This window comes from Lepisosteus platostomus, chromosome 22 (assembly GCF_059453375.1).
Source record: "Lepisosteus platostomus isolate fLepPlt1 chromosome 22, fLepPlt1.hap1, whole genome shotgun sequence".
NCBI classification, from domain to species: Eukaryota; Metazoa; Chordata; class Actinopteri; order Semionotiformes; family Lepisosteidae; genus Lepisosteus; species Lepisosteus platostomus.
The window spans coordinates 13553868-13579227 of NC_142632.1; the positions used below are offsets into that span (position 1 = coordinate 13553868).

The window sequence follows — 25360 nt, forward strand, 5'->3', positions numbered from 1 at the left end:
ATTTAATAAAATAGCTTTTAAGAGGTAATAATTATTAATGTAAGAATGACGCATTTACATATGTGAGCACAAATGACATATGCCAACATATTTGCATATATGAGTACAGAGCTTGCATACGAATAAGCTGCTAAGACATATTTAGCAATGTTTTCTATAAATCCACTTCTAATCATTACTAAGTATCCAAAAAATAAATAGGCAAATTCTAAAATGATCCAGTTTAGGGTAGGGTTTTCCACAGCTATTAGAAGTACACTTGCTTTTTAAAAACTAAATACACATATAGCGTGTTCTATATTAATGTGGGTTGAACTAGTATTATATGAGCTTTGGGTGAAATTGTATGACTTTGTATACTGTGTAATTGTAAATTGTTTACTGTGATGTTGGTTGTCACATGGATATTTGTTTTAATTAGGTGTCCATTTTTGTATTAAGATATTTAATCTGTTTGAAAATTGAATAAAAATATTGACCACAAAATATGATTACCGGGCATGACACATATCTGATAGTGTACATTCTGGCTGAGTTATTATTTTATGTGAGAAGTGATTGGTTGCAGCCTTGCTTTCCTATGACAAAGCCACAGGTGATGTTCTTTGTCCCTGGATAAGGGTTTTCAAGGTTTCTTTTACTATGAAGCATGCATAATGTAAATCGATTGTCAAACTCCTAAATAAATCAGACACCTTTGTTCGATTATTGTCTACAAGGTAAATGTAAAAGTAAATCACAGATATTTGAAATATCTGTGATTTACTGACTGTCATCGAGAGATAGACTGAAAATCGAAAGGGTCAAACAGCGGGTCTGTCATATTCGTTAGCTGGACTGAAGCTAGTTATAATGCTGAAAATATTGCCGTTCTCCTTCAGCTGATCTCGTGGAATTAATTCCTTACAGGTTTGTCAGGTTTTCAGAGATTGTGTCTTGTATTACCTCAAAACACATATGCACTGGTGGTTCAGTGTTACCATTAAATTATGAGTTTAGAGTCAAGAGCTCTATTATTAAAAATATTTTGTATTTCTTTATCAGTGTGTAATTAACCTTTACCTGTTTAATTTTAAGTATATAATTAATTATTATTATTAGTAGTAGTAGTATACATTTATCTTAGTACCATTTGCCTGGAATTCGGTTAATTTTAAAGAAATTATCACTACGATTTTGCTAGTTATATTCATGAACATGCAAGAGCTATCCACTGTCAAACAAGCGTAGTTTAATTAACATTGTTTTTGCATTATGTCCATTTGTGAATAACATTGGAAAATTAGGGTTGCCTGTGCTTACATCTGTAACCACTATCAGTCACAGCTCCCGAGGTAAAGCACAGGTTATTTTAATGGGAGTTTTGAAGTTACTTACCTGCAAACACATTTTATTTAAATGGAGAATACTCTGTTGAATATTTGTTAATTATCAAAATAGGTTTCTTGGCTTAACATTCATTTTCATTCTGCAATGTTTTCAGTTGCGGCCACTCATGGAAAAGAAGCCCACTGAAAAATTTAACTCAGAACAAGGAAGAGTTTCACAGCTGTCATGGTTTTGACAGGGTTCATAAGTGGGCTGATGTGTGAATTATTTTGATTTAGGGATACGTAAATCCTTTACCCTGTAGTAGCATATATTGATTAAAATACCACTTGCTAACAATTAATCTGTTAGAATATGTTGTCAGTTCATCTGATGAAGACATTTTTCCCCTCACCCACCATAGATGCGAAACAAACAAGACTGATTGGGTGGAAAAGACAAAGAATGCAACTTTGCAGTTAACATAGTTCAATGGCTTTTTGCTTTGTTTTAATTACATTGTGTATAAAGTCATAAATAATCAGACAATTCTTTAAATAAGCATGTCTCTCCTTACAAGCCACCACTGGACAAAAACATGAAACATGTCCAGTATTTTTGGGTTGCTTTTCGTACGTCTCAGATTAATTATTTCTTCTCTAACATGACAGTACATGACCTCAGGTTGCAATAATAAAAGGACATGGTCTCCTGCATTAGAAGGATGCATCAACACACAGCAGAAGGGAACAGCAGAAAAATATATTTGTTCGATTTTAAGAACTCTTCTTGATTCTTCATTCTAATGCTGAGTCTGTGATCAAGAAACAAAACCCTGAGCAGTAGTGATTGGGAAACAAATCTCTTCATTTTCATGATGCCTGGCTGCGTATCTTGCAATGATGTTGCTGTTGAGTGGATTGCTTCCTCATGATGAGGCGTTGGTACTCTCGTTTGTGAATACACTGAGGCAAACAATCCATAACATACTCAAGAGTGACTCCTAACTCGTTTGTCAGTCTGAAACCTCGAGCTCATGACTAATCGAATTCCAGACAAATGGGGAGTTTGTGTATGTCTTTAAACTGTGTTTATTTTTGCAGGCGGCTAGGGCAAGAGGTGTCTCACAAAGCTAAAGTGGACTGTGATTTCATACCATGTCATTGATTTTCTTTATGTCTGTATGGGGTATTGGGATGGACAACCGGGGGGGTCGTTACTTGAGTTTGGAACAGCTGAAGTTGTGGGGGAGGGGGGGGTTGTGCAGAAGAGCTGTTGTGCATGTGTCATGGGGTAAATGAAAGGTCCTTTCAGATCCAATCACAGATGCTCAGTCTGTCAATTGCTTTTCTGCCCCCGTTTGGACAGTAAGCCTGGGTTTAGGTGGAGTATTAATAATCATACATTTATTGTTTCATTTCCCTTGACTACTTCTGACTGCATACTTTTTTTTTCCTCTTCCCACAGAAACTGTTTGTTATAATAACGTTTAGCAAGCACATAGTGGAGCAGATGGTGTCCCTAATCGGGTGAGTAATTTAACCACTGAGTAATATGTGCACTGAGAAATGGAAAAGAAAAACAAGGTGGGCGGGCGGCCCTCTGACACGAAAGTGTTAATTGGAAATGATGAAGGCAAAAAAAAAACTTCTCCCCCCCCTACAGCTTTGAGTTCTCCATCAAAACACATAGTAAGGGCTGTGTTCTCCCAACTCTGATCAGTTGGTTGACTGCAAGAAGATCTTACTATCGTGTCTGAGAAACATGAGATTTGTTCTGGTATGAAGCTGCAGTAGGCTTCATGCTCCCTCAGTCCTTTATTTTGTAGTATCTTAAGGCCAGTGGGCCAGTTGTATTAAGGTGGACTAATACCAAAGGCTTAGTGTGGTGTTACGTCAGGCTGCAGAAAGATGTAGTGTTAAGATGGCTGTATCTGTCTTTTCTTCGCTAGGGTGTCCCTAGTTCGTTTTACAGTGCGTTCTGGGAAATCTAAGATGTCTGAGAAGAGGCATAGCTGGGGAGTGTCACAGAGGGAGCGATATGAAGAAGTCCAGAATAGTACTGGCTAGTTTCTGCGGCGAATTGGGCACGTGTTTGCCCTCCAGTGCATTGGCTTACCGTGCATACAGTGTGAATTAGAAATATGTGAATACAAGCCAGTTCTTCCTATAAATGGTTTTCTTCTGCGCAGTTTTTATAACACTATTTAAATGGACTGTGTTGCTCACCTTAATAAATGAAGAAGGTTACAAATGTTGAGGATCTAGCCCAATTGGTCGTTAGTAATAGCTTGATCAGAGGGTCTCCTCCTGTCATTTTTTTGAAAGAAACCAGAGTATTGAGTTCAACAACATGGCTGGGTAGCTTGTTCCATGCTCCCACCACCCTTTGTGTAAAACAGTTCCTCCTGTTCTCGGTTTTGACTACACATCACAATCCACCTAGTTTTCTCTTGCGAATTACATAGGTGGGGATTTCTTAAGATAAATAACTTGCACACAGGCAGAAGCATATTGAAATAGAAAGGTGGTGCAGTCTGTAAGGTAGTCATTCGGTGTGACAGACTTTTGTTTCAGTAGTGCAAGACAGTGACGTGAAGGTACCGCAGGTGCTACACCACAGCACATCGCAATTGAGAAGGTGATGCTTAAGTTAGAAACTGAATAATTAATTTAGAAAATAAACCACTTCTGGGAGCTGGGAAAAAAATTCACAAGTAGGCAAAGCATACCCAAGGTACAGATTTCTAAGTGATATATTAAATGTAAAGCAATTTGAAATAGATTAAATGTTTCTTTACACACCAATATATGAAATTATTTCAGGTTTTGTATTTTAGTAAGCTTCCATTTTCTCATGGATGTGCCAAAAGGCTGACTGAGACTGAGAGGCCATGGGTTCATTCAGCTCTTTTCATGGATCTAAACTGGCCCTGGGGTGAGGGCATGACCCCTTCTTAGGCTACGAACCAGTCTGTGTTTTTGTGCAGCTGATGTTCGTGTATCAGACCAGTGTGAAGTGACTGCATGATGGCCGTATAGCTGTCGAGTCTGTGTGCCACGAGGCCCAGAGCAGGTTCATGGAGGTTTGTAGCAAGCAGAAAACTGGAGCAGCCATCCTTCACCTGCAGCTAAGTGTTGCAAGGTAACAACGGTCACAGCGTGTCACAGGCTAATTGCTTTAAGCATCTGGGCGCTCACCATGGGAAAATAAAATTCATTGAGAGGTGCCAGGAGCATGACTTTTTCTCCAGGCCACTGATGTGTGAGAGTTTTGATAAAGGACTGGCAGGGAGTCATAGATGCATCTCTTTGCGTCAGTGCCTCTGGTATGTGGTTTGTGGCTTGATTCATCTCAAGAAATACTACTGTCTTAAAGTTCAGGAAACTGCGAGTTATTGTGTTTCACAGTTTGAGAAGATGTAGTAGCCATGCAAGTAATAGCAGAGGTAGTAGTAGCCATAGATCTCACAGCAGGTGCTGTGGTTCTGGCAGTAGTAGGGGATTAGATCTAAACGTCTTGGTGGGTTACACTACAGTAGGAAACAGCCTTATCACCTGCTCTTGAGAGCAAGCAAAGATCAGGCTATTACATTTGAACCAAATTAGTGTCTGTATTGGTGACATAATGGCATAGTGGTTAGCGTTGCTGCCTCACCTGGGTTCAATTACACACCTGGGGTGTTATCTGTTGGAAGTGTGCGTGTTCTCCCTGTGTTTGCTCTGGTTTCCTCCCACAGCCCACAAACTGGTAGATTAATGGGCTGCTGGGAAAATTGGCCCTAGGTGTGCGTTCATTTACTCTGCCCTGCGTTAGACTGGTGTCCCATCCAGGGTGTACCCTGCCTTTTTCCTTTTGCCTGCTGGGATAGGCTCCAGCGACCCTGCGACCCTGAATTGAAAGAAGGGGTTAAAAATGGATGGATAGTGTCTGTACTTCATGCCACATCTGCATTGTTTCTCATTCCCCTGCACACAGAGTAAAATCCATCATGAGTAACATGGGCCCGGTATCATCTGATCTGCTGATCTGTGAAATCTCAGTTGGTGGGATTTCCAATATTAGACTTAACAACAGCAACACTGAAGGTCTGGTAATTGTCTGCAGACATGTCCTGTTGCAAAAACTGTTTTGTGGGAAAAAATGTTTTTGCTGTTTGGAATGTATCAGTCCAGTGAAGCCCTATAACTAGTAACCACTGTTTTATATTGTTATATGTGTTTCATATATAGCCACAAGTACAACGTGCATAGAAAACCTAAAAAGTGTCTTTTTGTGCATTTTTCTAGATTAAAGACAAGAGAAGGGTATTTGGCCATTCTTGCATGTTTGGTGTTTGGCTGCTGATAGTGTCTATCTGAAGACATTCAGTGCACTCTGTTCTAGAGCACGTCCTGATCGTTTGTTCAGTACATCCACACCTCTTAGTGTAACATAAAAAAACAATTTTAACAATTTTGCAAAATTTCAAGCTTGCGGCTGTGAAAAATTGCCAAGAGGGGCATCCAATAGTGAAAACCTGTGGTAAAAAAATAAATTCAGTTCATGCTCTTGTTGAGCCAGCCATGTGTGTTTGTTGGTTTTGGAGATCTTAAAAAAGAAAAGTTTCTGTTTTTGTCAGAACCCGGTTTTTAAATTCCCCCTTTGACGTGTTTTTAACCGCCTGTTTCCTGCCCAAAGACCCTCTGCGTTCAAAGCTACCAAGAATTTAGCAAAAATGCAGCAGAGGTGGGTTAAGGGCGAATCCTAGATCAGAACACATTTGGTTTTCCTTCAATAAAAAGAAGAAATTCTCATTTTTTTTATTCCCATTAAATTGTATTTATTCTTTATCTATGAATCAAGGCATTTTTTATGGGGTATAATAACTTTTAGTGGAAGGAAGACAACATACGAATGTATCCACATTTGAAACCTGTCACTCATTCCTCCTTCCTTCTTCTATCCTTCAAATAAAATGGAGCAAGATACAGTCCTTGTCCCAGTATTGGTTTTAGTTGAACGTTTCTTGCTAACTAGTTTCCAAGAAATGACTTTTGCCCTGTATTCTCAAAGTTTACTTTACCTGGTGATCATGTATCCTAGTGTTCACTACAAGGGGGATTGTGGATGTATTTCTTTTAATAAGAAGAAGCTTTCTTTTAATGATAAACTGTGCTGCTTTACAGTTGGAAAACTCAGTAACTAAATCCACAGACGTACAGTGTGAGATCATATATCTGTATGTAAATGTTGGCTTTTCAAAAGGGATATAATAGTTCACAACAGAGAAGTGGTCTTTTATTTTTTATTCATTTTTCTGCTTGTCATTTTTTTAGCCAAATTATTTTTTGCAGCTCTATTTTTGTCGTAAGTTCCATACGTCTTGTGTGTGCATACACAAGCTCGTTACGGTAGCAGATTTCATCCCTTTTGCGCACAAAATGTATCATCTTTGTTTTTTTTTATATGAATGATTCCCAAAACGTGCAGTTGTTTGCAGTTCAGAAGATGGAGGAGTAAACAGAGAGAACATTGTCATTAATGTGCTCTTTGTCCAGGGTAGTAGAAATTTGAATTTTAAGCAGTAATCACATTCCTGCTTTAACAAGTCAAAATTTAAATCTAAAGGAAAAGCATTAACAAATGTGTCAGAACTAAAATGGTATTTACTTTGTATTCTTTTATAATGGAGTAAGTCTTTGTATTGTTTTTAAAAACCCCATTGCGTGACTGATGATGGATAATTTAGGACCTCAAATGGATGCTTAAGAACTACAGCCGCAGCAAAAAAAAAAATGCTTTTGATATTCCGTTTTATAACATACACACCGAGTTCATAAATCATCTTTTTATATAGGAGGGGAAACTACAATTTTCGCCAAACTGTAGTTCACCCCACACACCTCCATAAAACAAGTAATGACATTTTTCTGAGTGGATTACTGTTTTGAATCATACACTTCAGAAAATTGGAAGCAATTTAAAATTAATAAAAACTGATTCACCAAAGAGCACATAAAACAAATAAGGAGTCCGTACTACTGTACTACTGTAAACCCTTTCACAGGGATTGTTATAAGACTGAATTGGCACTCTGTTTTTGTCAGCTCCATATCTGCTTAAAAAGCCACTTGCAGCCTCCATCTTTGGGTACTTATGAGCACACCAGTACTATCTTTGTGCCATTGGAACTGCAGGCCTGCCACTTGACATCGTCTTGATTGCTTTCCTGTAGCTATGTGTATGAATAAGAAACTTCCACAGTCAATTGTCACACCGTAAGCAAGGTGATTCTTAATGTCATCACAGCCGACATGAAGGAGGAGAAAAGGCAATGTTTAAACATTCAATCGTAATTTTTTGGTACTACAAGCATATTTCAGAAGGCTCTGACTGCTAAACAGGACAAAGCCCTCTCTTTTACATTCACCCTCTTAAGCTGCGCGCGTGTGCGCACGCACACACGTTATGAAATCAGCACACATAGGAAATTGAACTGCACACCAAAAATTAAATTCCCCCCCAAAATATGCTGATGATAAAACAAACAATGACGTCAATTGAAAATTGCTAAATTGACCACATGAGACTGGCTGCGAGAGGCCCAACTTGGCTGTGTGCATTATTATTGCTACTCGATCATTGATATCCGTGCTCTTGTAGTCTCGAAGCTCACTGTTCATGCACGCTCCACACTCAGTCTCTATGCCTGGGCTCGTTGAATCACTCTGTCCCAGTCTTTTGGATCTCTATATTTACACAAAATAATTTCAGGTTTACAGTTTTACATAACCCAATTTAGTGCACACACGTTTTTGTCACTGGGGAAAAAATGTACTTTAACTTTAAATTGTTTTGCGCACACAGGCCTTTAAAAATGAGGGGGAACATTGACATTCACCAGACTTGAACCTAGCAGATGAACATTTTTAGGGGCATTTTGTTAATGCGGAGTTATATGATGCCGTTTATTCCAGTTTCCAGGTGCATGTAACCAGATTAAAGCGCTTCCCCATGTCAGGCTAACGGCTCACCTCTGGAGTTATTTCACCATTCACGACACAGGCCCGTCACAAGCCTCTGTTCACATCAGCAGGAAGAAATCTCTATGGATCCAAAAGATCATCATCCTGAAACAGATATTAAAATAGTTTCATTTTCCTCTGCACATTCTTTTAAATATTTCAAAAACAAATCTGCATCACTCACTAGCTAACTTTTACTCAAAGGATCTTGGAAAATAACCTTTTTTTTCTGGATCTGATGGATGTGGTAATGTAAATTATTAAAACACTTTTAGACTGCTTTGCCGGTCCTGAAAAGGAGATTCAATTAATCTCGGATCATTCAAGTTAAACCACATTATTTTGCCTTAACCATTTCTCAACTTTAATTGCATTCAGCATTCAATCAAAAGAAACCTGGTGTGAAAATTAATGTGTAATTTTTTGTATTTAGAAATAAAGCTGTTTTGCTCTTCACCCTGCTCACTTCTGACACAATCATCATTCCTGCCTTAACACATATATATCTGCCTTCACAACCTGCCAGAGATTCTTTCATTAGTCATTGAATCTTTTAAACAGTCTAATCTGCATAAAGTTGGGTCAGATATAAAAACAGGAGATATTTACATTGTATTAGTAATTATATGGTAAAAGTCAACTTCTGGTAATAAGTCACCAGGAGTCTTGTTTTCAGTTTAAATGGTAAGCAATATTTTTCTCAAGTACCCTGCCAAAGTATTCCAAAAATATCTATTTAAAAAATGATGATCTCTATTGTATGGCTTTGGATGAGTTAAGAACATTTTTGTGGGCATTTAGAGTGGACGGCATTCTGTTACATTTTTGTCCTCTCAGGAAATTTAATAAGGTTTTATTTTTAATATATTAAGGGAATTTAAAGTGATTCTCAGAAAACATAGACAGTGAGACCTTTATGACAGTGGCTCATAGTCAACTGTAATAAGAAAGCTTCTGGTTTCCACTTAAAATGCAATTTTTTTTAGAAAAGAGAAATGAATATGAACGGTGACTTTCTGGCCAGAGTTAACACCGGTTCAGGATGTTGCATGTTGAGGAGGATTATCCTGTTTGTAAATTAACAAATAAGCGCTTCTGTGCTCCTTTATTTGGTCAGCTCTGGTGACTTGATTTGCAAAGTTCCTTACTAGCATATTTCCTATTTAAATGATGGCAAAGGGGTTTATTCTAAACAAAGGAGAATATTTTAGATTGTGTTAACATGCATAATAATAAGGTCTATTGTGTTCCTTAGGACTGACCTCTTTGATATGAATGGGAACGAAAGGAACATAATTTGTAATATTTTTTCCAACATCTGTAGTCTATCATACATTTTACAGGTTATTTATTTCAGCAGTTCTCCTTACTTATTTCTGCATCCTCAAGTTAAAAAATGGCTTGCTCTCTGGTCCAATCTGACTGTCAGCCTGTACTAATGCTTCAGCCTTCTCAAAGAAATGCAAGCGAATGACTCCCATTAACTAAATTTATGTTTTTTAAATGAAGAGATATTGGAATTCTGTCATTGGCATGGAATTTTAGACCGATTTTTGCTCAGAGCGCAGTGGAAAAATGACTGAATAAGCTATTGGAAAAATAATCTCAGGAATAGCACTTTCATTTTTGCACAAAGATGACTTTGAGTAAAATCTAATACCTTTTTGACCTGGCTGAAAAGAAAAGCATCTGTTTTAGGAAGGAGCTAGGAGACCAATAAATCACAAAAAAAAGATTGCTAATTTTTTATTTTGTTTGAACCTAAGTAAAAAAAATACATTGATTGTTAAGTTGAATTTTTTACTGTAACTTCTTTAATGTCTTAAGTTTGATCTTTTGAGAGTTCATATTGATGGAGTACCTATGTACAGTGGAAATCCATTAGTTTGTGGGACATTGAGGAATAATACTGTGTGTGAATACACAGTCTATAGCAAAATGGGGTGTGGTCCCTTTGGAGAGCAGAGTACATACAATATGCAAAAACAGTATTATAAATAATGTTTACTGAAGAAAGCTTTAAATGAGTTTGCCGCCTTCTCGGTTTCAAATTCCAAAGTGATTTAAAATTATCAATTTCTGTTTTAGGCCTGACATGACTGCAGATATACTGCAAGGTATTTGTGAAAATAAATACTGTAGGTTTTACTTGTCAGTTATGTCAGTTCGAGTGTTTGTGGGCAATCGAAGCAGTGGTTTAAAGACAGAGGGGCAGGCTGGGTTCTGCTGTGTATATTTCTGTTCTAAAACAGTGTCGATTTTTAAAATAATATCACTTTTCTATGAAAAGTAATATTTCTTAAGTGTTCTACCAGTGGTGATTAATAAAGATGTAATAAACCAATAATAAGGAGAAAATGATTGAGGATGAAAAGGAATAACATTAACTGTAAATTCAGTACAGTGCCTTTAAAATGTTTTTCTTTTAATATTTCTCTCTATAACTAAAATTAGATATTTTTTGTTTAGATTTTTAGCCAGACAGATGAGCCAGGCAAAAGGGCTCATCTGTTTTCACACCTTTCTTTTGTCCCATTGTTACAGCTAATGAAAATGATACATTTTTGGTCGCCTCCTGTGTTATTCATCTCTGACACATTTGTGTTTTCTGTCCCGTGTCTCAATTTGACCGTTTTCCCAAAAATCACCCAGAGAGAGCTCTGGTAACCAGGATATAGTCCACTGCAAGGAAGCCATGCAGAACTGTTTGGCTTGCAAAGGAAAAAGGCATGATGGCTTTAGTGTGAAAACTGAAAAAAATCTGCTGAAATTTGATTTTGCACCTCCAAATAAACCAGATGAATTTTTCTGCACAGATATAGAATTTTAAATATATTGGAATGATGACTGATGAACTCCTAAATGCATTGTTATTAATCTGAATGATCTTTTCTCTCTCCATTTTTCACATAAAACCATCAAAACCCATGACCTCATTGTTGGGATCTTGACATTAAAAAAAGTAGCATCTATATAATTATCCTCAATTGACAGATCATTTACTGTGTGAAGGGACTTAAGCCTCCCTCTTAGTGTTCTGTGGCAGGACCCATAGTGACCAGTGTGGGTTCCAGCTTTATTTGTCACACTATTAAATTTGTTACATGCCTGTCGATGAAATGTCTGAAAATATTAAAATATACAGAATCATAAAGAAGATAAAGCAGTTTGTTTAAAATCTGTTACCTGGAAACAAATGGTGTTATTTGGTTATTTATACTTTAAATAGCTTTAAATAGAGCTATTTAGAGATATTTATGTTACATAGAAAGATAATACTTTATGTTCCTCCTTAAATAATTTAATTGTTAGAGTTATGTGCTTTATGTACAGTTATGTGCTATGATTGCAACTACAGTACTTGATTTGTTCTCGTGTTTTCTATTCTAGGGGTGTGTTGTAGTGAATAAGAGTATTTTCCCAAAAAATAAGGTAACAGAGGGCTTTTGGGTCAGTCATCTATAGTCTTTCTGGTTAAAGAATCCAGTGGCTGAAAAAACAGATGACAATCATGATGCTGTTCCAAGCATTTTGATCTAAAGCGAATTTCTCTCAGTATTTTCTGAAGAAAGACTTGTAAAGTGTTAATGGTAGAAGTCTTCCAAAACACCTGGAATTCCAACATGATTTATTTCTTTTTTTTTTAAGTTGAGGGAATTGAGCATGAGAAGAAATAAGGCATACCAGAATAGGGCAGGCACACTGTTTCTCCTCCGTATATAGAATGTGTTTAAAAAATAAAGAAAAAACAGAAAAGAAATCATTATGGTCTGTTTATGTAATTCTCGCACTTTGGGGTACAGTAGTTCTAATGTAAAGTTTGGCATTATTGGGTTACAGTAGAGATTTACTTGGATTTATTTTAAAACTACAGTAGATTGATACTTTGACTAGATTAAAGTTAGGTTTCATCAGAAAACTGTTCTGAATAGGATTTGATCATTTTCTGCTATGTGTAGTTCTTTTACAGATAAAAGTGTAAAATAAAATGTGATGCAATATGAGGCTTTATTAAAATGTGAATAAACCAATTGTCAAACAACTAAGGATTTATGATCTTTTTATAAGATTAAATGCATTAATTAATATGCAAAAAGCATGTGTGTATGTTTTTTTTTTTTACCTGTTAAACTGCTGTGCAAATTAGTGAACAGTATTTTAGGAAAGTCTTTCCTGAATTGTGAGCAGGTTCCCATTGCTTTTCAATTTAAGATTTCAAAAATCTGTTTTTCGAGTTCTTCGATTTAAAAATTTTATAAAAAATATCCACAAAAAGTGTTCAAGCACTACAAAAATTCTGTAGGCAAGAAATAAATGATTATTACCTGAAAATAGTTTGTCGGTTTAGAATTTTGTTATTGCAGTGCATGGAATCAAAGTACTTTTAAAACATGCTAGTGTTTTAACTTTTTGTGTGTGTACAGTACATGCATACACTCTCTTATATAAAAGTCTGTTTGATGTGTTTGCTGCCTTTAGAGTGGCCCACATTATAGTGGAGATTTGGGTAGCTATTAGAAATGTTTTGTGAGCAGTTGTGAGTGTGGTTTTAGTAAGAGTGTACTCAAGGCAGTAAAACCTGTGATGTGCATTTGGAAGGACAAGGTGCAAGCATCATTGCACTGCTTCTGTTTCTGTGCCTCCTTGAATCAAACTCTTCTCACTATCGAAAGCGGGAACTTTCACTCACAGTCATTTGTGGCAACACCAAGCTGTTTGCAAAGCGTGTGCAGATTTTCACCCAACACTGTACTGTATGTACTGTAGATTCTGGTTTACGGGATCGGTTGTGAAATTGAGCATGGTCTAGATCTCAGGTGTGTTCTTTATTCCTATGACATTCTTGTTATTTAGCATTTATTGGCATCTGATAGGTTTCTTGTTAGTATTCTCACTGAAACCAATTAGCAAATCAAAATACCAGTTCATGTAGATTCTTGTAGCTAATTTGTTTTGTAGTAAACTGCAGCTTTGCTTTGCTTTGCAAATAGTGCAAATAGTGAACCTTTACAAGGTTCTAAAAGACTGAAAAATAACATTTTCTCTTCAGATATTATCCTTTAATGCACATATAGGTCTGTGTCTTCTGTTTACAGACACTCCCTTTAGGTCCTGCAGGACTATTGTAAATATTGAATATGAGAGCTGTAAATCCTGATGTACTGTTTTAGAACAGTTATGTGGAGAATAATGGACCCATACCGTTAATCCGAATCTACGTTCATACAAGAAAGTGTGAGCGAAGGACTGGGTATTTATCAAAAATGTTATTTATTTCAGTATTGTGCAATGTGGAAGGGGGTTTAGGAGAAGCAGGCTTTTTACAATAGCTAGGAAAACTGTTGCGGATGCTGATTCATACGGATGTGTCCAAAACAGTCTCGAAAAAGGTTCTTCGATCACTAAGACACTGAGGACTGACCGGATGACCTGCTAGGAGAGAAATGGCCTCTTCTCGCTCATATCCTTTTGGACACTCTCAGGTTGTTTGTGAGGAAGTCGTTCTTTTTGCGATTGTTCTTTCTGTAGTAACGTGGCTTATCATTCCTGAAACATGTGCGTGTCAAAGCTTAATCACAAATGAGATTTTAAATGAGACCGACTCTCCCTCCCTCTGCACAGCTCAGCATCTGAAGCGTCCAGTAACTGCTCGCTGCTCCTAGCACCGAATGGCCAAGGATTTTAGTAGAACCTGGAGATTATATTTAATATGACTGGGAAATAACTGAAATAATAACACCCACCCCTGGCAGTGGGCACCAAAGGGTAGTGTTTGGCTGTCCGTCCCAGCAGACCTGCAAAGATAAGAACCACTTCCAAAAATGACCTCATCTCTCCCCCCCCCCCCCCCTACTTTTGTTTAATTCTTTTTTTTTTTTTAAGCAATGCAGTCTGAGTCTGCCTGTGCAGACAGATGGCTAAAAATTGAGATGTGATTTACTCCCTGGTTTGGAGAGTTGTATCCGAGACAGTAGTCATGTTTATGCGATGAAGTCATAGGGAGGAATCCTGATTAACAAAAAGATCGTGGCATACTGGGAGGCAGGGGGAAGCAAGCCTGGATAAAACCAACAGCATGCAAAGAATAACCCCTGAGGTCCAATTTTACCTCATTTTATTTTGGTATTATTTACTTCACCCTGTTTACTTCCAGAATTGTAGACTTCCAGTGTGGTACATTAAACATTAATGTACCATTCCACAGTGTGTTCAGAGCTTGGCCAAGACTCAGAGTTTAATTTGGAATCTGTTTCTTAAGTTGTAGTTTGGTTTGGTATAGTTTACAGTATGCCGTGTGTTGTAAGCAACAGCGCATTAGTACTGTGTGACTACAGAAGGAGCAGGAAGGAAGTCTGTTATGTTGTTCTATGTTTTTAACATCTGTAGGGAACATACTTGGTCAAGATGGTCATATTTAATATATATACAAAACATAAAGGTATTTGTATCTGTTGGGATAACAGTGATCATGAAAAGGCTTAAAATGTACAATGTGTATTCTGACTACACAAAAATCAGACTCTGCTGATGCTACCTATCTTGTCCCAGGTCAAGCTGATTTTGATAAATCTACTTTTTTAGTTTGGCATTGTTTTATTAATGTGTGGTTGACATTAGTAAAACATTTTGAGGAGGGCTTTAGTTCTTGTGTATTCCCGGGTATATTCTGTTTTCACAGAGCAAAGACTATTGTGTCTCATGTATTTTTCCTGTAGGGAGAACTATTTTCTTGGGTATAAAGTGACAAGATCCTGCGAGTAATTCTTATATCAAACTACTAATCCTTCACAATTTAATTTTTCCCGAGAAGACGTTTCCTCTTCTTGCCACTCAATATACCAGCCTCCCTGCCTATCGTTCTTGTCTGATCTATGAGAGACATTACTGATATTTGTATTGATATTTGATTTTTTTCCCCTTTACATTTGAATTTGTCAGTTTTCAAGCCTGAAAGCAATTTACCTTTCATTTCGTGTGAAAGCACTAACAGATATAAAGACATTTTATTTTCATAAAAGATGAGGGGTTACAACCCATCTAGCTCCTTTGGTTGCTAGTAGTTAATGAAGCTTGGGATTTCATTAAGCCATTTCCTTAAAAAGAAACCAGGGTAAGGACTTCTTCAGCATGCCTGGGTAGCTTGTACCACACTCCCACACCTCTTTGTGTACAGAAGCACCTCCTGTTCAGTTTTCTCTGACTTAAAAAGAGGCCATTGGGTTGACTTTGACTATTTGATTTTTCTTAGTAAAATAGGCTTACTTGTTATTTTCTGTCTGGAGTCAGAAACTTAACCCACTGTTACAGAATGTGTATTTACAAGATTGACACAATGGCTTTAGAAATAATTCCTGAATTTAAATGTGCTCACTGTTCTGTTCTAAAAAGCATTCTTATTCTTCCTCTGTTCAGTATATAAGAAGGCAGTATATAAGGTTTGACAGCATGGCTTCGTCCCGGCTCCCAGTGCTTTTGTCCGTGGTTTTATACATACTTGTACACATGTCCAGTTTGTATTAATTGTCTTCTGTGTTCAAGGCTAAAAAGAGTTGAGCAAATGATCTTGAGTGTGTATTGCCTGCAATTTTAGAATCAATCTTTTATGATTAATTCCTTCTGAAAATTTTATATTCACTTTCATATGGTCCCTTTATATCTGTTGCTTGTTCAAAGACTATCAAGACAGAGAAGCATGTTGGCTATTCCCTAGAATTCTGTTCTGTGTAGATTATTGTAAAGTTGAGTATTTGCTCCCTCAACCTACATGTAAGAGTTGATCAATTGTTACTTTATTTCTTTTGGTTGTTAATGGGTGTCACATACGCAATCTTGAAGTAAATGAGTGTTCGCCTTGTTCTAAGTGATTCTTGAGTTTTATTAACTCTTCCAGCAATCAAGAGATGAATAACATCTGTTTTTTAAGTACATTTGGTAGTATACTATGAGGCCATGGTGATTATTATAGAGTGGTTATGATTTCTGCAATGCCTCTGCTTTTCTGTACCAATGATATTCAATATGAAAATGTCTTTTTTGACCATGAAGGAGGTTGTCCTTTTCTTCCTCCATAATGAATGGAATATTTATTCATTTATTACATCAGTCATTTCCTTTTCATTGTCTGAAAGTTTCCCATTTGTTTTCATCACCGAGACACCGTCCTGATGGAATCACCTCGTTTAGACGGGCGATTTGAAACTGCTGACACATTGTTTTGATTTGGTCTTAATTGGGAGCAAATGTGAGACAAGGAAAAGCAAGCTGTTTAGTTTATTCTCTCCCATGTAACATAATTGGGGGCTTCTCTTCTTCTTTTATCTTCTTTTATTCAGTTTATCTGAATTCAGAAGTAGCAGACAGATCTTTCAACATAATTGACTGCATGGGATAACTTGTAAACACGTGCAGAAGACTTGCTTTAGTAGTTCATATGCTGGTTAGCTACTGTAAATGGCAGACTTGTACAGAGGTGGCTTCAGTGTGTGGGGTTAGTTTGATTGAGACAAAAGTCTAAGGTCCATTCTGACTCATCATGAATGGAATTTGGTCTCAAGGAAGTGAATGGTTAAATAATGTGAGAATCTTTTATCTGTAACAGGAAATGACAGCTCATTAAAATACTAACCGTTGAAGCCTGTTTAGATGTCTGCAAAGAAAATTAACCATTTAAAAAACTGCACAGTTTCCTTTTTTTCAGGGACTGAAAGGAAGGGTGAAGGGAGTGTGTGTCTGTGAGAGGAGGGGGAATGTTTAAATTGTATATTTTTAAATTTAAACTCCTGCCCCCGTGACTAGATCTTCAGTTAAAGCTAAAAAAAAAATTCCCTCCAAAATGAGCACGCTGTGGTGGCCGTTTTTTTTTTTAAATTGTAGTTGTGCTTCCTCTTTGCTGCAATTCTGCAGTTTGATTGGAAATCTCTGCCATGCCATTCACTTTTATCAGCTTTCTGTGGTCCTGTTCTGCACAGAAGGGCTTCGATACAAACTGCTGCTGAAAAGCAGATATCCGCTTATCAGAACTGCAGAAATTGCGCGCGTACATTTGTTTTTGAGAGCTGTTTTTTGCTTTTTGCCATGAGGGATCGTGGCTTCAGATGTGTCACCATGTTTTCTTTCACCCAAACTTTTATTTTTATTTTTTTTTTTGGGGGGGGGGTGAGGGAATCGAGTGAATCATTTTTAGTTTGTTGTGAATTTATCCTTTTGTGTTTGAAGCAGGAGGTAGACAGAAGGAAGGGATGTGTCAGCCTCTGGTGGCGTTCAGGCCTGGGAGATGAGACTCCCTCAACAGCATTAGGCACTTCTGCCCCCCCCCTCCCAATTTCTGAGTCACCCCCTTTTTGCTTCTCAGCACCGCTAGATATGGTCTCCTCTAGAGCTGGTGATGATGATGATGATGGTGACATTTCAAGGAAACAGGATGATCTATTGTGAGATAATGGAGAAGCAGCTCAGCAAAGTAGAGCCCCTCACTCCTTCTGGCCTATTTATTCATTGAACAAATTGAATTACTCATCCACTCATCTGCTTAGACTTTTAGCTGTTGTTCTTTTTCTTGGAGCGTGCCACAGAGCTCGCCATACAGGCGAAATCGTGCTGTTTTTCGTGTTTGTATTTTTTATTTCTTTAGGGTGCTTTCTCCTGGTTGCTTAATCTTTACTGGTTTAGGATCCATTATCCAGGTTTTTGTTTTTTATGGTGCAAGAGCAAGTTTTTTTTTTTCCAGTCAAAGGTTTTGAACTTGAAGGAAAAGTAAATCTGAAATGTAGAGATAACACACAATTTTCATGCTGTCCATTTATCTCATAGGATATTTAAACATTTTTGTGGTATGAAATATCCCATTCTTGCACTCACAGAGAGTCTTGGTAAATGTATTTGGCTTTTCAACATCTGATCTAACCCACTGTTTGGTTCCATAAAGAGTACGTTGTGGAAAAGGAGAAATTGTGTCCACTTGAATTTTTTTCATATAGAGTAATGTAGTTTATTACAAGAAAAGATAAGACCATAAATGGACAAAATTAAAAACTGTAGTCTTTCACAGTTTTGCACTTATTTTCACCCGTTTTTGTCTTGTCTTTCTCAGTTTGTAAAAATAACCTGTAAGTATTCACTGGTTGACTTTAGAAAGACTGTAATGCACAGGACTGCATTTCAATTCATTTTTGTTGCTTCTAGTTGATTTATGATGATTTCGGTTTGGTCTGTTGATCTGCCTAATTATACAGTTGTACATTATAGTTATTAAACTTCAGATTTTTAAATATAGAGTTGAAAACCTAAAAACCTAAGTAGTCAAATGATCTATGTAGATTATGCAGATAATAATACCAGCAGTGGTATTTTCTTTCCTGAGTTTTTTAGGCTAATTTTCTTCCTTAAATGTCACTGAATGTGATCAACATTGAGTTTAATCAACAACAATCCCTCCAAAAAATTAAATGACAATAAATCCCTTGTGAGTTGTTTTTGCACAGAGATACAGTATTAAGGAATGACGGTACATAGACACCTACACAAAATGTGAATGGCCTTTGTTGAATTTTCAAATGCAGTGTTGTCGAAAAAGGAATACAAAGAATTAAAGGGAGGGGGATCGCTCAGTGTGTGTCATGGATTTTAATTAAAGAAAATCAATTGTTTTCCTCTAAAACCTGAAGTTTATTTTATCGTAACACAATGTATTGGCAAAATGATTGTAAGGTTAGATTTTGCTGTGCATTGATGGTTTAAAAAACTACTAACTTGTCTGCCATGCAAGGGTTTTGTATTCAAAATTATTACATTTTTCATCTGAAACATTTTAAAGAGTGCATCTAGCACCTAGCTTTGTACTGAATAGCTTGATTTGTGTGCAGTATTGTATGCTGCAGTGTTTAAATTAAATTCTGTAAAAGACACCTTCATCTAACATAGGTTGGAATAAAACAAATTACTTTGACTGTTTTTGTTTTAATTTTAGAGTTATGATAATGTCTGCAAAATGTTTTAGTTGTGTTAGTTGTGAAGAATATGAAGTATTTTAAATGGACAAGAAAAAATACTTGGAGTTGAAACAGTTCAAAGCAAAATAATGAAATGAATAAAAAGTATACATTTGTTAAACAAATTAAAAAACACAAAAATCCAAAAATTGAAAGGTGCATTTTTTTTAAAAAAACTAGTAAAACCTGCTTCCTGTAACTAATTTATTGTTCTGCTACAAAAATAACTTTGCACTTAAGTGAATCAAAGAGTATGCACTGCATTTTTAATTAAAATCCCAGATTGAATGCACTTCAATTTTTTTACTTTTAAGCAAAAATCATACAAAAGTCAAATTTAAATAAATCACTGCAGATTTACAAAGAAATTAAAAAAATTGGATGAGGTGTTCAAAAAATATTTTTAAGTATGTTGCATATCCACATTTAAGTTATTTTTCTGTTAAATCCAAATAATTAAATATATCTACAAACACACAATTATAAGCTAAAGACTTATATTTATATATCATATTTAGAGCAATTTTGCCTTGGTGTCTTACATTTTTTTTTCTTGTTTTAAGATTTTGGTTGCAAATATCAAGTTTTTGTCTGTGTGGAAAAGCGCTGTTTTTAATATGGTTCTTTGTTAATGCACCGTGAAACTCTTCTCTCTTGGTTCCTTTTTACAGCATTTTTTGGAGGGTATACTGAGAGTGGTTTTATCATGAATCACTCTGTGCAGGTTTAACAATCAAATCTGCAGTTGTTATCTCAGCTCTTCAGGACATTCAAATTAAAATTAAGTGTTACAATTTATTTATTCTTTATTACCTGGCAGTTCTGAAAAAGGGAGTTTGGTTTTGTCCTTTTTGGAAAGAAAATGTACATTTTGTTTTGGCTGTGTTGACTTTTGCTGGGTACAGGAGGGTAAAGGTTTTTGGCTTTGAGAAAGACTGTGGGGAAAAAGACCTAGAGGTTTAGTCCTTTGAATAAAGCCCTTAATTTATTTTTGCAGTCACTTAACAATTCCTTCTCAGTCTTTTAAAGTGTTGCTTGATCCCTAAAATGTGGACAGTTTGGGAGAGAATAAAGAGCCGCCAGGAGGAAACTGTGGAATTCTGTTCACGAAGAAAAGCCGAATCATCGGTTTGCTGATGACTTCTTTTTCTGACTAAAGCGTAAATGTTACCTTACACACACTAGTCTGTAGTACCAGTGGTTTTGTGTGAAGAAAAACCTTCTCAGGTTGTGTCAGAAGGAGTAGGCTGTTTTCGGGCTTGTCTGCGCCGCTTCAGCTGTGACTCGCCGTTGCTCAGAAAGACGACTCATCTCAGGACCGAGTTCTCATGGCTTGTGAGTTGTAACTCGTGGCCAAAGCTCTGTTAGCTTTTACAGCAAGCCTGTTGCTTAAGTCTTTTTTATTTTTTTATTTATTTTTTTTTTTAAAAAGGCTGGTGGTGAGGTAGCATCAAATCACACAAAAATATATCGGAAGCTTTGGTGTCTTTGATCACTAAAACTAGTTTAGCCATTGTGATAGATAATAGGGGAGCAAACTGAAGAAAATCAGTTTAATATGTAGCCTGTCCAATCCAGCATCCAAAATGGATATACTTTATATTTTATACAGTTTAGAGCAAGGTTGTCATTTCTAAATGTGTTAGCTGTCCCCCAAAAAAAAGCTCCACAGTCTTGGTGTCTGTTTTACAGTTCCATTGTTGTCCCCTTCATTTCATGATGGTGGTTGCTGGTGTCTTTTTTTCAGAATTATATGGAACTTAACTGTTGTAAATGCAAATCACGAGGGCACTTTGCTCTTTCTGGCTGTAGAATTAAAGGTGATTGCCGGGGAAGGACAGAACAGATTGCAATAAGTGCCAATATGTTGCTGCTAATGCTGTCCTGCCACTTAAATCGGGTTTCAAGCATGTCTTTGGACAGAGATCCACAAAGCTTAAGCAGTGTCATTAACAATGGAAACTATACAGGGGCTATGAAGTGCAAAACAGAGAATTTCCATAAAGTTGTATTTGCTCTGCGATTAATCACTAACTCCTGACTAGGAGGGGATGGGCTCTTCAAATGTGCCAGTGCATTCTTTTTTTTTTCTGGACAGAATTGTACAAAGGGTTTCCTAATATGGGCTGTCTTATTCGAACAGACCGCCTTTTTTTTTTTTCCTTTTTTGCAAGAGGGGAGGGAGTTTCTTTTTTAGCCAGTGATGACACAAGCACGACTCACTTCCTCATTAATTGGTTCAAACCAGTTCTTACAGGAACTGCTGGTGATAAATGTGAGAGTTCTGAGAAGTCATTCATTTTGCTCTCTGCACTGTTCCTGCACACTGCAGGGGATGAGCCTGCCTCAACTCAACTAGAGGAGAGCCAAGAAGTTTTTTTTTTTTCGTTTTTTTTTTTTAAACTCTTAGGAAATAGAGATTTCGGTACACCCTGTACCCTCACAGATTTCTTTTCTTTGTTTGTTTTGTTTTTTTTTTAATTATTTTTTGTGTGTGAGAGATCTGGGATGAACTTTAATAGTTTCCTTATTGTACATGGTGGGTGGACCAGAGCTTCATGTGTTAAACATGGCAAGCTGTGAGAGACAGGGGCTGGACAGCGAGTCTGTTACATGATGCCTTTGTTGCCTTCCCTGTCCCTGGATGGTAAGTACTCTTGATGTAACTTCTGCTTTGTTTCTTTTCTCCTTCTCTCTTGCTCTTCCTCCCTGGTCTTGCTGTGCCCCCCACACCACCCTCCAGTGCCATCCCAGCTGTAGGTCCACTGCTGCAAAAGCCCTTCAGCGAGTACCTGGAATCACAGCGGGCAAAGCTGCATCACAAAGCAGGCGAGGGCACCCCAGCGGTAAGCAAGGGCCAACCTGCGCCAGCTCCTTCTCTTGCTATGTTACCTGCTGTTCCCTGGCCAGGAGACTAGAGCGCTAGCCAGTATACTCCTGCTGTCTTTTTCTATCAGGAGTGTTTTATTAATTTCATTCATTAGTGTACCTCAACTGGGCACATCGTGATATGAAATGGAGATGGATGCCTTTTTTTATTTTGCCGGGATGGGTCCCCCGTCGTGAGTTGAGCCCAGAATATTTCTGGGAGAAGGCCCTGGCTGTGAGGGCAGGGTGTCTGGCTCTGGGGCCGGCTGAGTCAGCCTCTGAGCGAGACACAGGCTCTCCGCTGTTCCTGTCCTCACACAGGACTTGTTTGTATGAGCTGGAGAGGAAGAAATAACAAGCTGACGAACTTGAGATGAAGTGACATCAGCTGGTACAATGGCCTTTTACCAAAAAAAAAAAAAGCCATCTCATTTCTGTTTTTCCGAGTTATTTTACTTAAGTGTTTAAATAGTCAAGTATATGTAATCTAATTAGATCAGTCAGAAATGCAATAGATCCATACTGAGCTATTAGATCATCTCATTCTTAATGAAATGTGTATGAATTTTTAAAAAAGGAATGTCAATATTTGTGGTCCTAGTTACAGTAACAAGAGATTGTCTGACGTCAGAATGTAAACTGAAGTTAATTGACAAAAGCAGAGAGGTTGGCCTCATACCTTAAAAATTAAATTAAAAACAATTTTGTAGGGAAAAAAACAATTACTGGGCAGTTCAGTTTTGTCTGTAATTCATTTGAGGATTTATCTTGTAATGAGGATAACCGGGCACGACAGCAGCTGTTTCATCTGAAACATCTTTTGTAAAGGAAAATGAGGCAACAGTTTAACCTAATTGTGAATTGTGTGCTGCACAGAAAGCTGCAGTCAAGTAGACCATGTGATTGCTGAAAGGATCTGGTTAAGTAACAGGACATCTCTGTGCTTCCTTTTCAGGGCGAGAACTGGCTGTCTTGGGTGTTTGAGAAGGTGGTCATTATCATGGTGTGCTATTTTGTTTGTTCTATCATTAACTCAATGGCACAAAGCTATGCCAAACGCAACCAGCAGCAGAAGTACTCGGAGGAGAAAACTAAATGATATTAACACGGGTTTGGTTCGACTCGTACAGGGGCAGATTGTGCAACACAGGTCGAGCGATGGTAAAAAAAAACAAGCAAAACTGCTTTTCTTCCATTTTTTCCAGTAAGCTGAAATGGCAAAACTTTCCAATTTTGGGCATAGTTCTGTGAATCGTAGTTTTTTCCCCCGAGTAGAAGTAAAAGATAGATAACCACTAGATTTTTTTTTTAATTTTTGAAATGCTTTATTGCTTAATGTTTTTATCTGTGCCCATATTTTGGCATGTTAAAGTGGTATTCTGTAGGTTGCGCGATATAAAACCATTTTGTGTAATTACGACGTGAATACCATTTCAAGCATTAAGCAGTTTGTCAGAGCAGCACTGTTTAACTTGTTGCTGGCACTAACTACGTTGTTGCAAGGCCTTGTGCAACATTGTGGGTCCTGCTTCCATTGAAGTGAAGTACATTCTTAAAAGTTAACTTGATTTATTTAACTTAATTGCAATGTATAATTGTATGGACAAGTTTTCTGATTTAAGTTTTGTTTCCTGTTGTAACGGTGATTTCAATTACATACTCTGCAACAGCTCTTTACTTTTTTAAGCCTATTTATAAGACGTATCCTGTACAATTTTGTTTTCCACTGTTTTACTAGGATAGCAATATGAAAAATACGGATAGACATGGTATAAACAAATTGCACACCCTGTAAATAACTATTTCATTTTTTGACAGCTCACACCGTTATTTTTAACGCTGAGAAAACGATGTTTCATTTGTAACTGTACATACTGCGGTTAATGCCATTTTTCTGTACATTTAGACTTAACTTTTCAATCAGAATTTATAAAACCACCCTGAATCATTCTCCGGTTTTCGTGTCTCCCTTTATTAGTCTTTGGTTTGATGCTTCTCTAGACGTAAACTCACTAAATCGATCAGATCAGAATATTTTCTGATCTGAGTTCAAGGAGGGGCTAGCTGAAAATAGGTTGATTTCTCTGGGACACTATTTTTGTGTTTCTGTTTAGGAGAGGAGTTGTGTACTGTGTAATTATTTATATTGTCTTTTAAAAGCATTTCATTGATTCATTGAGCTTATAATCTTCATTTGAGAATAAAGAAAAATAGCTGGAGTATTCTTTATTTCTACCTTTCGAGTCAGTGTAACAGCGGGTTTTGCTTTTTTGTGCATGCAGCCAGCAGTAAAGACATAAAGTGTTGGGATATTTACAGCTTACAGCTTGTAATATTAATGTTAGGGAATATGTACGGAGTAACTATAATGTTCCTTCCCTCTAAATCACAAACTGTAACACACATTTTCTGAATGAAAATCTGCTACTTAACAGGCTAACACCATGCTCGCTGTGGGTGGCGATATGGTCCGTCAGTAGAGCCATTTACATGGTCTCCTCTGTCTTGCTGTCAGATGAGTCAGTTTCCCTGCAGTGAGGTCAGTGAGCAGAATTGCTTTCCAAGGTTGCACAGCACGTATTAGATTCTTATGTCTCTCCTTTTTCTATACAGATTTGATTCCCTTAACAAATATGTTACAGTTTGGGAAAGACGCGGAACACACAAAGTAACTTGATATAGAATCTGTTTGAGGCTATTGCACAATATTTTCTGCTCATCCAACAAAGTGCAGCTGGGAGAGGGGTGGTGATATCTCTGTAAAAATGTTAGCCTTGCGCGGTCTCAGAATGAATTTAAGACGGCACATGTTGCTGATGTGGACACACATGGGTTAAAGTATCCGTCATTTTTGTACGGGGAAAACAGTCTGTCCTGGAAGAAAGCTTCTGGTGGCTTTGAGAATGAGGTAAGTTTGTTTTTTTTTTCCCTGGTTGTTGGTGTCTCCCTGGTGTGCTCTTCACTCAGACATAATCCATCACTCTACCATCCTGTCAGATAGCTTATCAGACTGGTGTTGGCTGTTACATCACATGGCGACAACAGTCTGTAGGCTGTCTGACATTTTGGGGTCTTTCATCAGACCAGCATCCTGTTCTGTCTCCTCAGTTCCCATTTTTCGGTGTGAAAATTTCAATCAAAAGCGATTCTGTTTCTCTTGAATGCCTAAAATATTTGTGGCTTCAGACT

At 37.2% G+C, this 25360-nt stretch overlaps 1 protein-coding gene across 2 annotated transcripts in view; it reads left to right on the plus strand.

Moving 5' to 3' along the window:
• Positions 1-24390, plus strand: part of vmp1 (vacuole membrane protein 1) — a 70431-nt gene extending 46041 nt beyond the window's left edge. For both annotated transcript variants that reach the window (XM_088615787.1, XM_088615789.1), the window contains exons 10-12: positions 2776-2837; positions 22047-22149; positions 23127-24390. In XM_088615787.1, the coding sequence (XP_088471913.1) occupies positions 2776-2837; positions 22047-22149; positions 23127-23270 (309 nt within the window). In that variant the 3' untranslated portion in view covers positions 23271-24390. The remainder of the gene's footprint in view (positions 1-2775; positions 2838-22046; positions 22150-23126) is intronic.
• Positions 24391-25360: the final 970 nt, after the last annotated feature.